Below are 17,940 nucleotides of genomic sequence, written 5' to 3'. Positions count from 1 at the left end.
ATCCTGTCAAATGCAAAACTGGAGACTGGTCCTTTCTGGATATTACAGACAGCTGCATACTAGGGTGGGTGTGTTTCTCAGAGTGCTTGAAGCTGGAGATTAGGGCATGACTGACAAATGCACGGGCTGAACAGCAAGTGGTGTCAGAGTGCCTGGGGATGTTACATTGGTTGCTTGCATAGCACTTGTGAAACCCCACAGGAATATTTGAAGCGCTGGGGAGGGAGCAAAGAAGACAGGGCAGAAGGCAAAAAGGGAATAGAAGAGGCAAGAAGTGAACAGAGAAGCAAGGCAGAATGGAATGGTGGCCCCTGCTGTGCTAGTTACCTCCTTGGCTTGCCGACGGGCCTCATAGTAGGGGCGTGCCTTCTCAATACAGTTGCCCAACTGTGAACCCTGGGCATTCAGCTTCCGGGCCGATTCAGTTAAAATCCTCCGGTAGGTTGTCCTGGCTTCCTGCAGCAGGCAGCAAAGAACACGTTTTCCCCCAAGAAAATGCTTCCCTTCCTAAAATAAGATTACACAACTTCCTAGATTGATAAAGACAGAAAGGCGCACACACACTGGGGAGACTATGTACTGTTGTGGTAGACTGCAGAAGAAATGTAGACAAAGTGGTAATCTAAATCTGCAGATGCACACAAAATTACACAAAACAATGGCCTGCACTCCTATGCCATGCTCCCAACCGCCTTCAATACAGGTATCGACAGCATGTAGTACAGCATTAACGAAAAAGGACATTGCTGGTAATTTTCTGCTGTTCCCAGCAGTTACAATGGTGAAAATGTAGTCCGACTAAAAATCGATATCTGCTCCAAGGACCGGATTATAATTAAGATTCCCAGTTTTCCGCTTTGCTGTTTTTTTTTTTTTACACATAAATACTGATGAAAATCAATGTTTTCTATGTATTTATTTGTAAAAAGGCAGACGAATAAAATAATGGAAAAACAGGTCTTTCTGCTTGGTTCGCCGTGCTGTCAAATCAAGCAACGCAGACCTATTGCACTGTGGACTCGCAGCATGAAGAATGTAAACGTTGTATGAAAAATGGTTTCAATTCTAAGTACTGACAACATAACTTTTAGGTCAGCAGCAATCACATCAGCAACCATTTGCTGTTATGATAAAAATGGAGCAGACATTGATGTGAAACAACTCAGTTCCGTTTGTGTCCTCTGTCTAAGTGTGCACCGATATGTAATTTTTTTCTCATTCAAACAAGTGCAGAATAATACTGGTTTCAAATTATCTTACGAGAAAAAAAGGTGGATAAATATAGAAAGAACTGACAAAATAAATATGGATAAATACAGACAGAAAAAAGAAGGAAAAATAAAATCATAACACCATGAGTCTAAATTATAATGCAGATGCAATACAGCAATAAACAGGTCTTGATTTCTAACAAAGCACACACATCACACCAACGCTTTGCACAGGGATACTGCCAAACCCTTTTCTTAAAAAAAAAAAAGGGCCTGGTGTAAACAATGACCACTTATGAAGTGTATTATAAGTCTGCTACGATTTCAACAGTAGTTATTCATGCTAAACACCTCATTTGCGAATGGGTCCGTCCCAGCAGGGAGGTTTAAGTAGTTGGCACGAATTTTCATTATGCAAAAAGGTAGGAGGAACTGAAGGCTAAACTCCCCCAGAGCTCACACATTGCAATTATGTTCACTAACCATAATACAAACTACAAGCCACCCCCACAAAAATGCAGGTGTAGTACAGTGGTCATACCGCCATCTTCAATCAATATTTTTCTCAAAGCTTATAAAATACGTTAATTGAAAGTGCTCATTCTCCCTTTTTCTGGAAGAGACTGTTACCATCACTGGAAATGTTCCACGTCTCTTAGCATTAGGTTTGCCAGATAGCTCCTCTGAAGGAATCTCACAGATTTCCACACATACCCAAATGCTTTGAGCATAGCTGTGCAGCAGAAACAGAGCCGAGATGCAGCCGGAAGCAACAACAATGTTGAAATAAGCTGGGTGGTCTGCTTAATGGATCCAACGTAAAGGTTGCGTAAACAGAGAAGTGTATACTAACATCTAGCTGGAGCTCCAGCTTGTTGATCTCCTCACTGGCCTGGTTAAGCTGCTCCAGCTCCTCCTGGTGGAAGGAAGAGGGGGAAAAAAGCATCAGGTGCATGGGGTTCACAGACCACCTCGGCAGAAGGCGGCACGCAATAGCAACCAATGCATGGGGAGAGTGTGTAAGACATTTCACGGATTTTCCCTGCAATTTCTGGTAAGATTCTCATACAATAATTATTATGTATATTCAGGGGTAACATTGGCATGTTGCAAACTACTATAAATGTCACTTGCCTCTGGCTTGAATGCCAGTTTTTAACACACACACACACAATTCCTTACTTGCCAAGAGCGAGTTCTCGCTCATCAATAGCTAGGGATGAGTTTACATTTTGTGGCCTGGTGTAATTTTGGTTATATGCTAAAACAACAAATTGTTCGGTGTAACAGATTTGTCAAAATGTGCCTTGTTGACCATTTGTTTTCACAAACTACTAAACCATTCTAGTGACCTCTTTTGTTCTCAAGTACCAACCTCAGTCATTTTTCCTAGTTCTTTTTTGCTGGCCTTTCCGGGACCCCATTCTATTATCATTGGTGTCCAGCAATTCTTAACAAAACATTGTTTTTAAAATGCAGGTTTGTCATTTCAACCAACCACCATATTTTCTGTTCCATCGTCCCCATTTTATCTTTTTTGGTTTTGCAAATTTGCAGGACATTTCCAAGGGCTGATAGTTCTCTGCTTGCAGCACCCATCTACCCCCTAGATTGACCACTTGCAAAACTGTTCTCTTAGCAAATGTGGGAAATTGGTCCACAACGCTCAGTGGAGTGCCAGTTCTTAATTACAACGCATAGTTCTTTAATTCATGTCAGTGTACCTGTTTTTCTCTTTCCATTTATCTCTGGCAAAAGGATTTTAAACCGTAGATATCACTAACTGAACTACTGCCCCGAACCCCATCCAGTGTTAAGGATATTCACCCGTCTCTGGGTTACAGGCCACATCATACCTCCATATTCAGTCAGTCAGCAATTGATTTATTTCGATAAAACCATTAAATGACCATTATAAAATTACATTTCATCAATTGAAAAAAAGAAGGTCTTTAAAAACCTAGCATAAAGATTGTTGAATTTCATAAAATAACAATTCACCTAAACAATAAAAAAGGATCATCATTAAAATGTGTACATTCAAAGTATTATAAATTCCAATAGAATTATTTCCAAATATATCTTTCTGACCCACCATGCTCTCATTAAATATTGCCCCAATGGCCAATACGCAGGGTCTTTTTGTGTATATAAAATGCAGTGGACAGAGTATATAAACTAACTATTGAGGCTTCAATGTGCATCTGGCGAGTCTTCTGAGCAGTACTGCAATTACATTTGGCTAGTAGAGAGCAGTAAATATATTTGATATCCTGTCAAAGCTCTATCTAGAAGCTGCATGCAATGCCCAGCATTGTATTAAGAAAACCACTTTCCTATTAAGTTCAGCCCCAGAAGAAATGTGGCCAAAAACAATAGGTATTGTAGATTATGCAGAAAAAATTAACTGGAATTTATGAAACATATAGTTATTGGTTGTGATTCTATCATAGCTTTGAGAATAAGACATTTTCTGATTCGTCCACATTGACAAGTCACTAGGCAGGGAATCATTTTGTGCCCGTTGTATGTACGGCAAGCAATTGTCTTTGATCCTTGCCCTTTTCTGTTTCTTGAAAGAAATTCATCAAGTATTAGAGAACGGTTTGTCAACTTTCAAATAGGTGCAGTTATTTGATACTTCTACAAATACCAACATCTAAACAGAACATCTTAAAAAGATGCAAGCTAGAGTGTTCTAGTACAACAGTCCATACTTACGGGGTTACTGGATTACTCTCTTGCTTAGTCAATTGCTATTATACCGGAATGGGGAGGCAAGGGTCACATCATTTCCACGTGACAAACTGTATATTACTCTTTAATGGTCAATACTAGTTTGATGCTTAATAAGGCATCACAGTAATTAATTTCATTAATACCACTGACGCTTTGAGGGCCAACTAATTTGATAAATTTAACCTATGATGCACAGGTCACTTTATATGATAGTAATACTGATATGGCCTAATATACGCAAGTCAACAGTTATATTGATTATTTTGTAATCTATACGTGGATATTTCTAGATCAATAGGCTCATATTATATGTACTGTATTAACAGACTTCATGGCGCACAGGTCACTTTATAGTTGGATTACAGTGCCTAAACGTTTATGCTGCTACTGTAATTTAAATGTCCGTTTTACTATATTTATTGCATGCTTTTTTTAGCTCTTTGAATGTTTTCGTTATTTTTTGAGGGAAAGGTTTTGATTTTGAAACCATATTACAATTTAAAAAAAAGGAAATATTAAATTCAGTGTTGTTAAAATGTGTGCGTTTTCCGTCTGCGAGTACTTCTTTGCATACTTCCTACCCTCCTAAACTCCTGTGCAGATCATAGTTATTGTATACTAAGATGGCTCCCTTCTCTCCCATGTCCCTATAATCACTCTTCCTCCCACTCTCCCCATCTGCTTTCAGGTTCCTGCAGCCTAGCAAAGGTGTTTTGAGTATCCTCTAGAAAGCAGTCTGACATTCCTATACTGTGCCCCTGCCCGGGTTGAGGGTTATGCGCTCCTTCATCTCCTTAAAGGTTTGGGGGAAGAGGAGCACTCTATGCAGGGTTGTGTTACAATGCTTTCCTTTCGGTAGTCTGCAACATGCCGTTAAAGACATAACATCTGTGTAAAGTGCCTAGCAATGACTTGTGAAAGAGAAATTCTCTGTGCCTGGAAAAAGAACTGGAATTAGAGTTTATTCTAAAAATAGCCATGTAGTTATGAGGCAGAATTCCATCCCTCACCTGTATCCTGGGGTCCAGCTCTTCCTGCTCCTCCACCAGCTCCTCTTTTTCAGTCTTCACCTTCATGTCCTTTGGGCAGCATTCCCCAGACGTGTCTTCCCTCCCCTCGCCCCCTGGGGTGGGAAGACGCAGCTCCCCAGGTGGGGTCTCTCGGCCATCTCTGGACTCCATGAGCCACAAATTGACTGAGATGATTGTTACAAAAGGATCTCAACGGAGATTGTGAAGGGGATCCATGAATGCGGGTCAAGATTAGCAAGGGAGAACTGGGTGTGGCAGGTCTGAATTCAACGACTCTGGGAGGCGAGGTCGAATGGTGTGGGGGCACGAATGGTGGGTGAGGTCTGCAATTCCAGGAATTGAAAAGACAAGAAAGAGCAAGCTATGTGTAGCAGAACAAGGTGTGAGATATGGGAAGGACCAAACATCTTCAACCCAGCATCCCGAACATAAGGGAGAGGGTCCTCAATTGTGCATGATCTAGACCGAGAACTTGTTAACACTGTCAGCTGGATATGTAAATTCACAATAACTGTTCCCTCAGAAGGACATAAAATGTTGGGGTTTGGATGTCAGGTCACTGATTAAAAAGTAATCAGAAGAACGTAATGTTGCTTGGTGTTCTGGGTGTGTGTAGGCAAAGGAAATCTCAGAGGGGGTGGAGATACCAAAGGTTCAGGCACTGGGAACGAGCAGTGTCTTCCCTCCATCTCCACCCCCTCCTCTCGGAGAATGGTTGGGTTCCTGGGGATTTGGCAATAGCTTTTCCTGCACCTAATTGGATGATCTGTGCAACATCTAGGGTAGTATAAGGATTTGAAAAAGAAAATGAATGCCGAAGGAGGGTTTCTGGGTGATTCAGGTGCCTACATTTCCAAGTGTGTCAGCAGATTTTCTGCAATAGAAAAAGCAAAAGAAAGTTAGATAGAAAAGCAAACTGCCCTCATACCACTTCCAGAGATGGGATATTGGTGTACAACTATCCTGGCGAATAATATAATACTTATGAGCAATGGTTCCAATAACAACAACATGATGTGTTGTACTCAACCACTGGATCTAGTTTCACCCTCACGATCAGGAGAGCCACTTGGGTTCAATATACCATTGTGACAGAAACAAAGATGCCCATTCTTCCTGCCCCACCAAAAGAGGATAAGATAGGACTCCAAACTCTATCCATGCAGAGAAATGTTAATGTGGACTTATTGACCTTAGGGAGGTTTACAGGCCGACAACCTCCTTCAGATCTCTTTATTCTTCAGTAGATAACCTGTGGCCAGCCCTTTTCAGTCTTACCAGAAGCTGAAATGTCACAGACTTCAGTCTGTGCAACCACCCCACACTCACTCCATGATGTGCACCTATAAACTGTGCAGACTAACTGCCTCAACACCCCTTCCCACCCAAAGCCGGGGTCCACACCTCCCCAATCTATACAACTATAAGAAACTCGAGGACCTTGCACGAGACGAAACCTAGGGTCTCCTCAGTTCTGTGCACTTGTAGGCACCTTCCCCGTTTTTACACCCCTATCACTCCTAGTAAGTGTCATGTCATGATATTAGGCTTTTATAATGCACAGGTCACCACTATGGTGGTCTTAAAGTGCTAAAAACATGTCCTCGTCTGAGTTAATTGTAACCCTCCATAGATATAAACCAGACATTGGTCTGTTGAAGAGATGGAAAGGGAAAAGAGAGAGGGGTTTCGGGGAAAGGGAAGGTGGGAAGAACATTGACACAGAACAGCTAGTTTGGCAAACGACCATGAAAGTGCAAACTGATGAAGGGATTCATGGAAGCAATGGCTTGCATGCATGAAATGAGAAGAGTAAGAAAATGTGCAAAGGAAGGGTGTGTAAGGTACGCTAAGGTATTTGAATGGGCCACAGCGTAATGCTGGTGCTGTGGAATGTGAGCATACTATAAATTGTGTGATGGCCATGGGCGGCTGAAGATGTCTCAGACCTGTGAGGGGTATTGGAAGATACTCTCTGTGACTCTGCGCCAAAATATTCGCGCTTAGTTAGATTGAATTGTATAACAGACCCTTGATTTTAAACCTTGGTTAGATTTTATTGCATTTCTAGCCCTTGATAACACGTGTTTCGGCTTCAGAGCCTTTTTCAAATCTGGGCTGATGAAACAAACTGTATTTAACCAATCAAATTGTATCACAATGTTTCTACATTTATCAAATTATCCCCCAATGCATCGGGTGGGTGACAGAGAACCTATCGGAATACTTGGATGAAATTCTCAAACCAAGGGCGAACCCTCTTAGCATTTTACTTACAGGATTCTACTTCTGTCATACGGTTATTACAAACATTTAAATGGCAAGATTCTTTCACCCTCGCCACTTTAGACGTAAAAGCACTGTATATGTCCATTCAACATAAATGGGCAATAGCAACAATAGACCACACTTTCAGGAATGACTCTGCCTCATTCTACCAGCAAGTACAAATGTTGAAAGAAATGTTACAATTGACACTGGATTCGAATATTTTCACTTTTGACAATAAGATATATCAACAGAAGAAAGGGGTCGCAATGGGGACAAAATGTGCACCCGCGTTAGCCAATCTCTTTATGGGCATGTTAGAAGAGGAAGTTGTGTACCAAGAGCCAGACTATGGTACTAGAATTAAATTGTGGAAGAGATATATCGACGATATTTTACTGATTTGGGAAGGATCCAAAGAACTATTTTCTGAATTTACCAACAGATTGAATCAGAATCATTTTGACATTGAATTTATAGGAGAATGCATGAATTTATAGGAGAATGCAACACCAGACAAATTAACTTCCTAGATCTTACAATCAGTGTCACAAATCATCACCTGGAAACTTGGACATACAGAAGACAACTGAAGTTAATTCGGTGTTACACGCCACAAGTTGTCACCAAAGAACCACCATTGAGAACATACCATTGGGGGGAGTATATACGCGCGAGGCGCAACTGCCAAGAACAGAATAGATTTGAACAGGAGTGCAAATTACTGAATACGCATTTTACCAATAGAGGATACTCAATGTCCAGTGTCAGGGAAGCTTTTGAATCAACAGGAGATCTTAAACAGGATGATATCCTTAATAAGAAAAACAAATCACCAAATTCAGAAGTTACAGAAATGAGGTTCATCACCCAATTCAATAAAGATTACAACAAAATCCAAAAGGCGTTACAGAAACATTGGTACTTACTTAAATTGGACGAGCATGTTGATAAATTTGTAGGGGACAAACCACCGTTGATTTACAAAAGAGCGGATACCCTTAAATCATTGATCAGTCCGTCCCTACTACCAGACATCAAAAGCCCAGGTTGCACACCTGGCTAACAAAAGAAGATACAGGGTTCCGGAAATGTGGGTTCTGCTTCATGTGCAAGTTCATCATAGATGGAACTAAATAATTCAAGGATCTGAATGAGCAAACAGTACTAATCAAACAAGGAATAAACTGCAGAACAAAGTATGTTGTGTACGGCATTCGCTGTGTCTGTCAAAAAATCTATATAGGCAGTACGAAAAGAGAACTTCGAACAAGGATCCGTGAGCATTTGAGTAAAATTGGAAGTCAAGATCCTTCTTTGCCTTTGGCAGCACATTGGCAGAGCTTACACCAAATGGATGACAAGTCCGAAATAAAATGTATTGGTCTTCAGCACGTAACCCTGTCCAAAAGAGGCGGGGACAGAGTAAAAGCATTACGAGAAGCGAAAGCAAGACTTATATGTCACTTTAATACTACTGCAATAGGGCTAAACACAGACCATGAGATGGCATTGTTCCTCTGAGTGTGGAACATGATTGGGCAACTATATATGAATGGTGTGCTGCTTAATATAAGTTCATGGAATCTGCGAATGGGTATTGATGACCTCAATTATTGTAATTGCCTTATTGACTTTTATAAGAAAGGTATGGACATCAATTGTGCCATTGTTTGAAACAGTTGATATATAAAACGGGTAATTTATGGAATGATATCTTTGAGTGCAAAGTCTGTCCCTACAACCATGCTAAATCAAAAGGATCCCACAAATCAGCTTCCTTCCCTTACCGCTCCGAGTGAGCTACCCTAGATGTATACATATTTAATCCTTTGCATCTTTTACCCCAAACAAGGGCTCTTAGCCATGCAGTTGTTGAAAAAATATACATATTTTAATATTTATCACAACATATCATCAATTCAAATACACAATGTTAAAACAACACATAAATTTGTTCAAAACACATACTTAACCACATATTATTGTGTGTGCATTTCCACTAGAGGCATAAAAACAAACACGCCAGAAACCTTATTTATGCCTTTCTATGGTGTATTCTCCACAAGGAGCCACCATTCTTGTTTATGCCCTTCCCAATTTATACGGGCAAAAAAGGAATGTGTCAACACTTGATACAACAATGTGTTTCTAGAACCAACATAGAAATATATCTCTTGAAAAATAGGCTAGGCAAGGCAAATATTCCCTATTGCGTATCCAGTTGGTGCTGTCCTCAGGGCACTCGGGCTTAGTTCATGTTCTGGTTTTCACACACTGAATGGTATACCACAATTTGCAATCTCTCTTGTTGAATCTTCAACTGTTATGCACTTATTAAAGTTACTCGTGTATCTGCCATACAGGCGGAGTTGCCTCCCAATTGTGTTCTTTGTCACAGGCCAAAGAAAACCGTCTCCTATTTAGTACACGGTCTTAGTCCATGAGGTTCTCTCCACTATCTTCAAATTTCTTCAATTTATACGAGGAGAACTTCGTCTTTCCTCGCCCTTAGCGTGGCTGTTCTGGGCGTGGTCTTAGAGGTTAAACTGCAACCTTCCGTCCCGCTCGCGGTTGACAACTGCTTCTCAGCAGTGTGGCAACCTACAACCATGCTGTCACGAGTGATGCAAAGAAGGCATTAGGAAATTTGCAAGAGTCACTAATAAAACAAGATAATGACTAGATTTATTGTAGTTAATATATAATAAGATGAGATTTATTGGAGTTAATTGAGAAATCGCAAAAGAAACATTCATATAAGTCACAGAGACTTGTAGAGAGCAACATTAACAGCCGGCACGTCGCATTTGAATGGTACGCCACCGAAAAAGGTGTAGCATGAAATTGATATTCAGTTAAAGCAGTATACCGCAGGGAGAGCAACAATAACAGCCGGCAAGCCGCATTGGAATGGTATGGCACCCCAAAAGATGTAGCATAGAAATTATCTTTATTCATAGCAGAATACCGTAGTAGCCGGCACACAGAGTCGCCATGGAAACCTGATTAACAAAGGCCTCCAAGATGGAGACGGATTTTAGGGAAACAGCATTAGGAATAGGCGAAATCCAATTGGGCTTGAAGTTAATAATTAAGAGCTATTCTGCATAATCGGATTACACTTACATATTAACGTTTAAATTACATTATAACAACTACGGGTAAGACTTAAATGCTCGGAATTGTGTACACATTCATGGATTTTGTATTCCAAGTTAATATGCATTAGGAAAAACGATTTCATTTCAATTTAAGAACGTGTGGTTGCTATAGCAACACAGTAGCAACGGAATTACCAAAATGGTGGATGGCACGCCGTGTCGCCATGGAAACCTTTATAACAAAGGTTTCCAAGATGGCAATGGCGTTCCAGACAACGAGAATAGAGCTAACGCAAGTGACATAGGAGCATTGAGGTAAGGATTACAGACGTCTGTATTGCTTATGAAATAATGTCAGACAAGAGCTTATTTCACATATAAATGCTCACACTGAGTTAGTTGGTAGAGCAATCGAGTAGCATAAGCGTTCAAATTGAGAATATTTACGCGATCGGGCAGATGCATTAACATGAGGTCTAATTAGTGACACAATTGACTGCAAAAATAAAACGTAAATCAATGACCATGGAGACGATGGCAGGCTTAAAATGCACTCATATCCATTCTGGCGTACATTGAGAGGCATTAACTTATTTTTTGTATATAATTGACAGGAAGGAAGTCTGGGATTAAGCCCAAGATAATTATGCACCACCATATTGACTAAATATATCATTAACAATCTGGGTAAGGGACCCATTACTGAACAAAACATAACCAGTATATAAGAGTTAGGACTGAAGATGATTGCTAACAAATGTATTCTCTTTTTTCTCTCTCAATTTGTGTTTATTATATTTGTTCTTTTTTGATTGTTCTTGTTTGTTTCGTTCTCCCTCAATCACCCTCCCTTCCATATTTGCGAATGAACATAAAAAATGCAATTTTTATTTCTCATCACCAGTGCAATCCTCCCCATTACCCATCCTCAATCTCTGTCAAAATTTACTTTTGCATTATTTTTATGCCTCATGAATGATGTATATATTCGTTTCATTACTTGGCAAATATTGGGGAAACATGCATTGGGGACAATTTGATGAATGTAGAAACATTGTGATACAATTTGATTGGTTAAATACAGTTTGTTTCATCAGCCCAGATTTGGAAAAGTCTCTGAAGCCGAAACACGTCAAGGGCTAGAAATGCAATCAAATCTAACCAAGGTTGAAAAATCAAGGGTCTGTTATACAATTCAATCTAACTAAGCGCGAATATTTTGGCGCAGAGTCACAGAGTATCTTCCAATATTCCATTATAACTAACAACGGTTTAGGCTTTGTACCGTTGACTCCGATGAACTGCGACAATTGATGATAACGGCATTATGAATACCAGATTTTGGATTAACTTCAACTAATAGGGAGAATAAGGAGTGGCTCACAGGACCAGCTTTATCAAAAAGCCAAACTCCCATGAGACTTGTGGGGGGGGGGCAATTTCAAAATGTTTGCTTGCCCCCCTTACAAAATAGCTGGAAAAACCAGCCTGAGGCACCTCTGGGATGCACCAATTACAACGGAGAGATAAAGGAATTAAGGGTGGGCACGAGCAGCTGCAGATTATTATAGGATAGGTTTATTGGCTTGGCACAGAACAAAGAAAGGCATCCAGTGCAACACTGAATAACTAAATGTCCACTGAAAAGCTGTTAAGCTCACAGTGCCAGCAAGGTGCTGATGTAGTCAAAACAGGAGCAAAAAGGGCAACAAGATGATAAGAACACAGTGGAATACTTTAAGGCCAGATGAAGGCAACAGCCTGAGGGTGCCAGCATGTGCATGAATGTGATTCCACGTACCACAATTCAAGGGTACCAACCCTGGTTGTAACACTGCTTGCATGCTGTGCATGACCAGGGTATCGAGACCCTTAAATTGTGATACTTGAAATCACATACATGCACATTTTGTTAGGCTCTCCCAGAAACATTAATTCAGAACTCTTTCTCATTGCGATATAATTGTATCTTGAATTGAGACATGTGGATCCGACTGTTTCCTTTGCTAAACAATTACATTTTTCGTTAATTGTTCCAAGTATTGATGAGTTTGTCTGAATAACACAGAACACAGGCACACGAGAACGCCTGCTTTCTTTTATATATTTGCCAGGTGAATCCTGAATGATCTCACATTTCTAGCCTTGAAAAAGACCCGGGTGGGTTGAAACACGTGTTTGCTGGCCTTCGTAATTATATGATTGAAATGTATGCAATCACTTTAATTATTCACAATTAAAATATATGTTGTGTTTTAATATTCTCCACAACAATATGTGACCCTGGCGCTTCTGTTGTATGGGATATGATCAGCTTTAATTCTTTGGTGGATCAGGGCATTATTCCACCCGTTTCCCACACACTAGCAGCTGGGCCTCAATTACATAAGTGAGGGTAGGCGCAGTTGCGGTTTCTTGCTCAAATTCGTTTATGTAAAGACCCCTTTTTGGGAAGGGGTTGTCACCTTCCCCTCCGGAAACTGGAGCGCTCATTTGGAACTGGTGCCTGAAAAATAGACCTGTCATTACAATGGCCACCTCACACTGGTGTCCCGATTACTGGAGAACACTGGATGTAGAAAGACAGGTAGATGGGCAGAATCAGAGTAGCCTGAAGGGGAGTTTCAGTCCACAGAGGTCTCCCTATTCTGGATTTTGCTAGAGCTCCTAAACTTACAGTCCACATCCCCATTTCCTGCAAAAAAGGCACTCCTGAGTCTGATATCGCAAGGCAAAGGACATTTATACAGCAAACTGGAACAGATCCATAACATCAGGCTTGCTATGGACCAATCTGTGGTACCATTTTGTCTATGTAAGGGGAAGAAATCAACCCCTTAGTTTAGACACTGCTTTAAGGCGGTTTCACTGGAACCGAATTGGGAGTACAGACCACTTCCAAATCCTCCGTCAGTGACGAGAATACCAGGAGCTCCAACGAAGAGGAACGTTTTTCTTGCTAATAGTTCAAAGCACCTATTTGTAAGCAAACTTGCTGGACAATGCCTATTGCAACTGAGACACTGCTACCCAGTACCCTGCCCACGGGTGGTGAAAGTACCCTACAAGTGCTCTCTACAAACCTTCCTGGTTGGGAAGAGCAGACAAAAGGACTTGCCTTTCCCCTGAGACCATGTACGGGGTCTTCCAGCATCAAAGGACTGAGGTAGTGCCTCTGGTTCCGCTTGATCTCTGAAATGCCCCAATGCCAATTTGGGCACTTTCGACTCTGCCCAAGGGTCTGCAAGGAAAACAACAGGGTCATCCTCGACTGACTCTGTCTCTCAGAGTTTTGATTGATGATGCCAAAGCATCAACGACTCCACATCTGAGACCCACCGAATCTTCTAGCATCCCCAACTCGACACTGCCTTCCTGGTTACAAGCTTCTTCAATATCTAAGCCATCGCCACAGTACCACAACGCCATGCTGAGCCAGTCGAGCCCGCTTGCCGTCAAAGGCAAGTCTCCGCTCCTCCACATCCAAAGTCAATGAGATTTTGAGCGCTGCAGACCCAACGTCACCTGATGTTTCCCAGTGTCTTTGAACCGCAAGTCGCTGCCGAACCACTCTGCATTACTGGATCTTGTCAAAGCTGCTCTTTTTATTATTATTACAGTATTTATCGAGCTTTGAGAAGCAACAGAGTGCTTTAAAGGAGGTATACAACAGTACAAATGCATAACGAAGTACTTTTCAGAGGTAACAACAGAACAGATGTACAGAGGGGGGTGGGGCACAGAGGGGTACAGCTGTACCCGGTGGCAGGGAGAAGAGCGGGAAGAGTCAGGTGGCATGAGGGACGATGGGATGGCCTAGGTGTTGAGGCGGAGAGATTTGTTGAAGAGGAGGGTCTCGAGTTCTTTTCTGAATTGTAGGAGTGTGGGGGAAGAGTCTGATGCCAACAGGGAGGAGGTTCCATATTCTTGGGGCATAGGCAGAGAAGGCTTGTTTTCTGGTCCTTGGCTTTTTGCAGTGGCGGATTTCAAGTCTGCACGTGTCCTGGCTTCTGGTGGTGCACTGTCCGCCAGAGATGCGGAAGTTTCTCTGCAAGGTAGTTGGGTGACTTGAGGGCGACTGCCTTATAGATGCAGCAAGACTTGAAGGTGATTTTTGCGTGTAATGGGAGCCAGTGAAGGTTGACGAGGGCCGGGGTGATGTGGTTATATCCGTGTAGACCCTTGAGGCGTGCGGCTGCATGTAAGACACTTCTCAGGGGCACAAGGGAGGACAACAGAAGGCCTTCAAGGAGTGCATTGCCCCCATTGACGTGGGATAGGACAAGTAACGGTGGATCTAAAGCTGTCCAGAGGGAGGAAGGGCTTGATTTTTCGCAGGAGGGAGCGCTGATACCAAGCTGTCGGAGTTTGTTTAGCTATGTGCGTCTTGAAGAAGAGGTGTTTGTCGATGTGGAACCCGAGGGACTTGGCGCTGAAGGTGAGCTCAGGTGTGAATCCCTCAAGAGTTCATGGTTGATAGCCAGGTCTGTATGTCTGGGTGTTCGGTGTTGTTGGTGCGGAGCAGAAATTCGGTCTTGGAGGGGTTGAGTTTCAAGTATACACTGGACATCAGCAAGAGGCAGGTTTTGAGCCTATGCTTTGACTCGACTCCAGTTCCAAAGCCAAGGAACTGGTCCAACGCCGAAAAGCCTGTCTCAACACTGTCCAGCCCTGAAAGACAAGAACTAAAAAGGTATTTGAAGTGGTCATGTCCCCCTGGTCTGCCTCGAAGGGCCATAGTGACTTTTAATCCCTCGACTCTTCCTTTGGAAAGACATATTCATCAACTTTGACATTTTGTTGCTCAAATCTTTCCTCAAGTACCCCAGTCTACCAACCCAAAGTTCCCCTTTATTTTAAGGTCTGCTTTCCCTTACAGGTTGCACCAGTAGTATTTTGTATTAGTTGTGTGTATATTTGTTATAAGACCTTGGTTGGACAGTCTGTTATTTGGGTAACCTAGTACTACTGTTGTGTTTCTTTCTGTACCTGCCCACACCCCTCATGAAGAGTATGGCCTGTCTTTGGCTGCGCTAGCCTAAGAGGCAAAGGAAGTAAAACAGTTTGGCTGTGCCTATTTCACCTTTATCATTAGGACCGGTTTAGTAATAGTGTTGTGCTGAGTGGGAGTTTTATTCACTACTCACCCATGTACTCTTGCAGAGCAGTAGTCATTTTGTCACAATGTCTCTCTGTATAGGGTGCAGAGTCTGAGAGAAACGAGGGTCTCTCTTTAACCAACAGGGTCTCGTACATATGGTTTTGTGTTCTGTGCAGAAGAAGGTGAGTGAATTGGGTGAGGCAGGGGTCCCTCTGCAGTAGCCACAGAGATTGAAAGACTAGAGATGGCATGCACACTGGAAGGGGCCCTATGTGCATCTGATTCGTGAAATGAAACAGAGGGATTCCCCGTTTAACGTTTTGAGGCTTCTCTGTCATAATTATTATAATATTCTTATTGATAATACGATCAAAGTAAACACCAAACAAAACAATAAAATACGAAGGTGAAAATAGAAATGCACCCCGAACACACATTTCCCAAATATAGGCCCACAGCCACCCCATACTTTACAAATGAGGGTAACCCATAGAGCACCACATACCCCCTGCAAACGGTTACCAGGTTTAATGCCCCAAGCAACTTTACTTCCAGGATGCACACCTCCAATGGGGCACTGTGTTCAGCACCCCGACCCCCACCACCATCTGCACCCATGCCTGCTGTTAATGACATTACCAGTTCATCCTGCCTGTGACCTCTCAGAATATCAGACTTCAGTTTTGCACCCCACCCACCAACACCGGGCCGTGCCATTCGTATGTGCATCGTATCCTCATAGTCGCTGCACCTAAGCCTATCCCCACCCCAGCACCCCCTCCGAATGTGTGCGCCGCGTGCAGCCGATAAAAACTGTTAATACATTAATAGCGCCCCTTCACGCCTCTGCGTCACCAACCCACCCCGATTATTTTTTGTTCTAGCCACATCCTTACCAGTTTATGACAACCCACTTCTCTACGGTAGAGTCTAGTTCCCATCCGAGGAACGGACCTTAGCAACGCTCCGCCTCTCGTCATCACGTGGGTTGCACGTTCGGGCGTGTCTGGGAAGTTACGTGCCTCAGGTTGCGTACTTCATCAACGTGTCGTCTTTGCAAGGCGTGGCACGAGCGGGAAGGCGGGCGTATCCTCGTGGCGTAGAGCGGAAGGTCTGACATTAAGACAGTTAAAACAACTCCATTCCTCCGCTACCAAGTGTATTTGCTCCACAATAGGTCTTAAAGCGATCTCATACTTGATATTTATTTTAGTGGACGGGGTTGGGGGGATATTTCTGTGTGTTTTGGGGATTCGTTATGTGCAAGAGGTTTTTTTGTGCAATTTGGCTGAGCACAGGTATTCCCCCGTTCCCGGGCGAATTTCTAACTGTAGCATTATACATTAATGCCATAGCTCTCAACTCACCCGCTTTTGGCGGGTGTCACCCGCCTTCAAAGCAGACGAAACCAGGCCCGGATCCAGGAACTTTCATCTGGGTGGGCCAGGGTTGTGACCAGGGGGACCCACATTCCATTGGGTATCGGTGCAGGAGTATCCTAATCGAAGGGCTGATGCTGATCCAGATTTCCCAGATCCGTGATCCAGCAAATATTTTTCCCAGAACTGCAAAAATACATTTGCACCCGACTATACAAAACAGTACATAGCAAAAGAGAAGCAAGGAAAATAGTGTTGCAACATCAATCTACCTATCTTTCCTACTCATCTGCTCTCCCCTTTCTGTTATATCTGATCCTCCTTCACCTGCCCCCGTCCAGTCACTTTCCTTCAGCTGCCCTAACCATGTTCCCATTTACCTCCCCCCCCCACCTATTCACACCAGCACCCAGCACGCCTTTCCTGGCCTGGCTTGGGAGAGTTGAGGGTGATGCCTCCTCCTCTTCCTCTGAGAGGGCTGAGCAGTGAGGCCCCCAGTCTTTGTACAATCTCAGATGGTGTTCGCCCAACAATGCCTTCCTGAACACTGTGGCTACTCCCAGCAGGCCTCGGAGGAGATGCTTGTGCTCCCTCCATCTTGTTGTGAAAGATAGACACCATACCCCCCAACTCCCCTCCCCACAATACTGAACAAGGAATAGGAGATTTTGTTTCCTACAAAAGTGCATTTCTTTCAAACTTCTTTTTATTTCACGAACAGAACATACCATGCCCAATCAATACAGGTAGTCTTGTTGATCTTAACAATATTTAGAGCACAACAACATTTCCTCCAATAACATACACATGTATACAATCCTCCCTTCGCTCACCCATTCCACAACCCCCCTCCTTTCCAACTGAATTCCTACATTAGTCCCATTCTGAATGTCTCCCATCTATGGTTCATGCCCAAAATTACATTTTAAACTCAAAATGTTATTTTTTGTTGCATTTTTGCAGCACATTTTAATTGAGTCGAGAGTGCAAGACGGTGCTAGGGCTGTAAGGGCTGCATCAGGAGGTAGACGGTGCTGGTTGAAGGGTTTCCGGCCTCCTGGTATCGCTCTGGGTGGTGTGTGGCATGAAGGAGAGGGCTATGCTCCC

General features: G+C 42.7%; 1 protein-coding gene across 2 annotated transcripts in view; it reads right to left on the bottom strand.

The window, feature by feature from the left end:
• Positions 1-16,550, bottom strand: part of SH3BP5L (SH3 binding domain protein 5 like) — a 264,169-nt gene extending 247,619 nt beyond the window's left edge. Inside the window, exons 1-4 of one of the 2 annotated variants that reach the window (XM_069634800.1) lie at positions 16,351-16,448; positions 4,961-5,855; positions 2,065-2,127; positions 328-456 (exon numbers count right to left, since the gene is read on the bottom strand). In XM_069634800.1, the coding sequence (XP_069490901.1) occupies positions 328-456; positions 2,065-2,127; positions 4,961-5,131 (363 nt within the window). In that variant the 5' untranslated portion in view covers positions 5,132-5,855; positions 16,351-16,448. Of the gene's footprint in view, positions 1-327; positions 457-2,064; positions 2,128-4,960; positions 5,856-16,350 lie in introns of both variants that reach the window. The other variant, XM_069634801.1, reaches the window with a different exon arrangement.
• Between the last annotated feature and the right edge of the window lie 1,390 nt (positions 16,551-17,940).

The sequence above is a fragment of the Ambystoma mexicanum genome, chromosome 13, assembly GCF_040938575.1.
Source record: "Ambystoma mexicanum isolate Mex_15411 chromosome 13, UKY_AmexF1_1, whole genome shotgun sequence".
Taxonomy (NCBI): domain Eukaryota; kingdom Metazoa; phylum Chordata; class Amphibia; order Caudata; family Ambystomatidae; genus Ambystoma; species Ambystoma mexicanum.
Note: the sequence above shows the minus strand (reverse complement) of the source record. Positions and strands in the feature narration are given on the sequence as shown.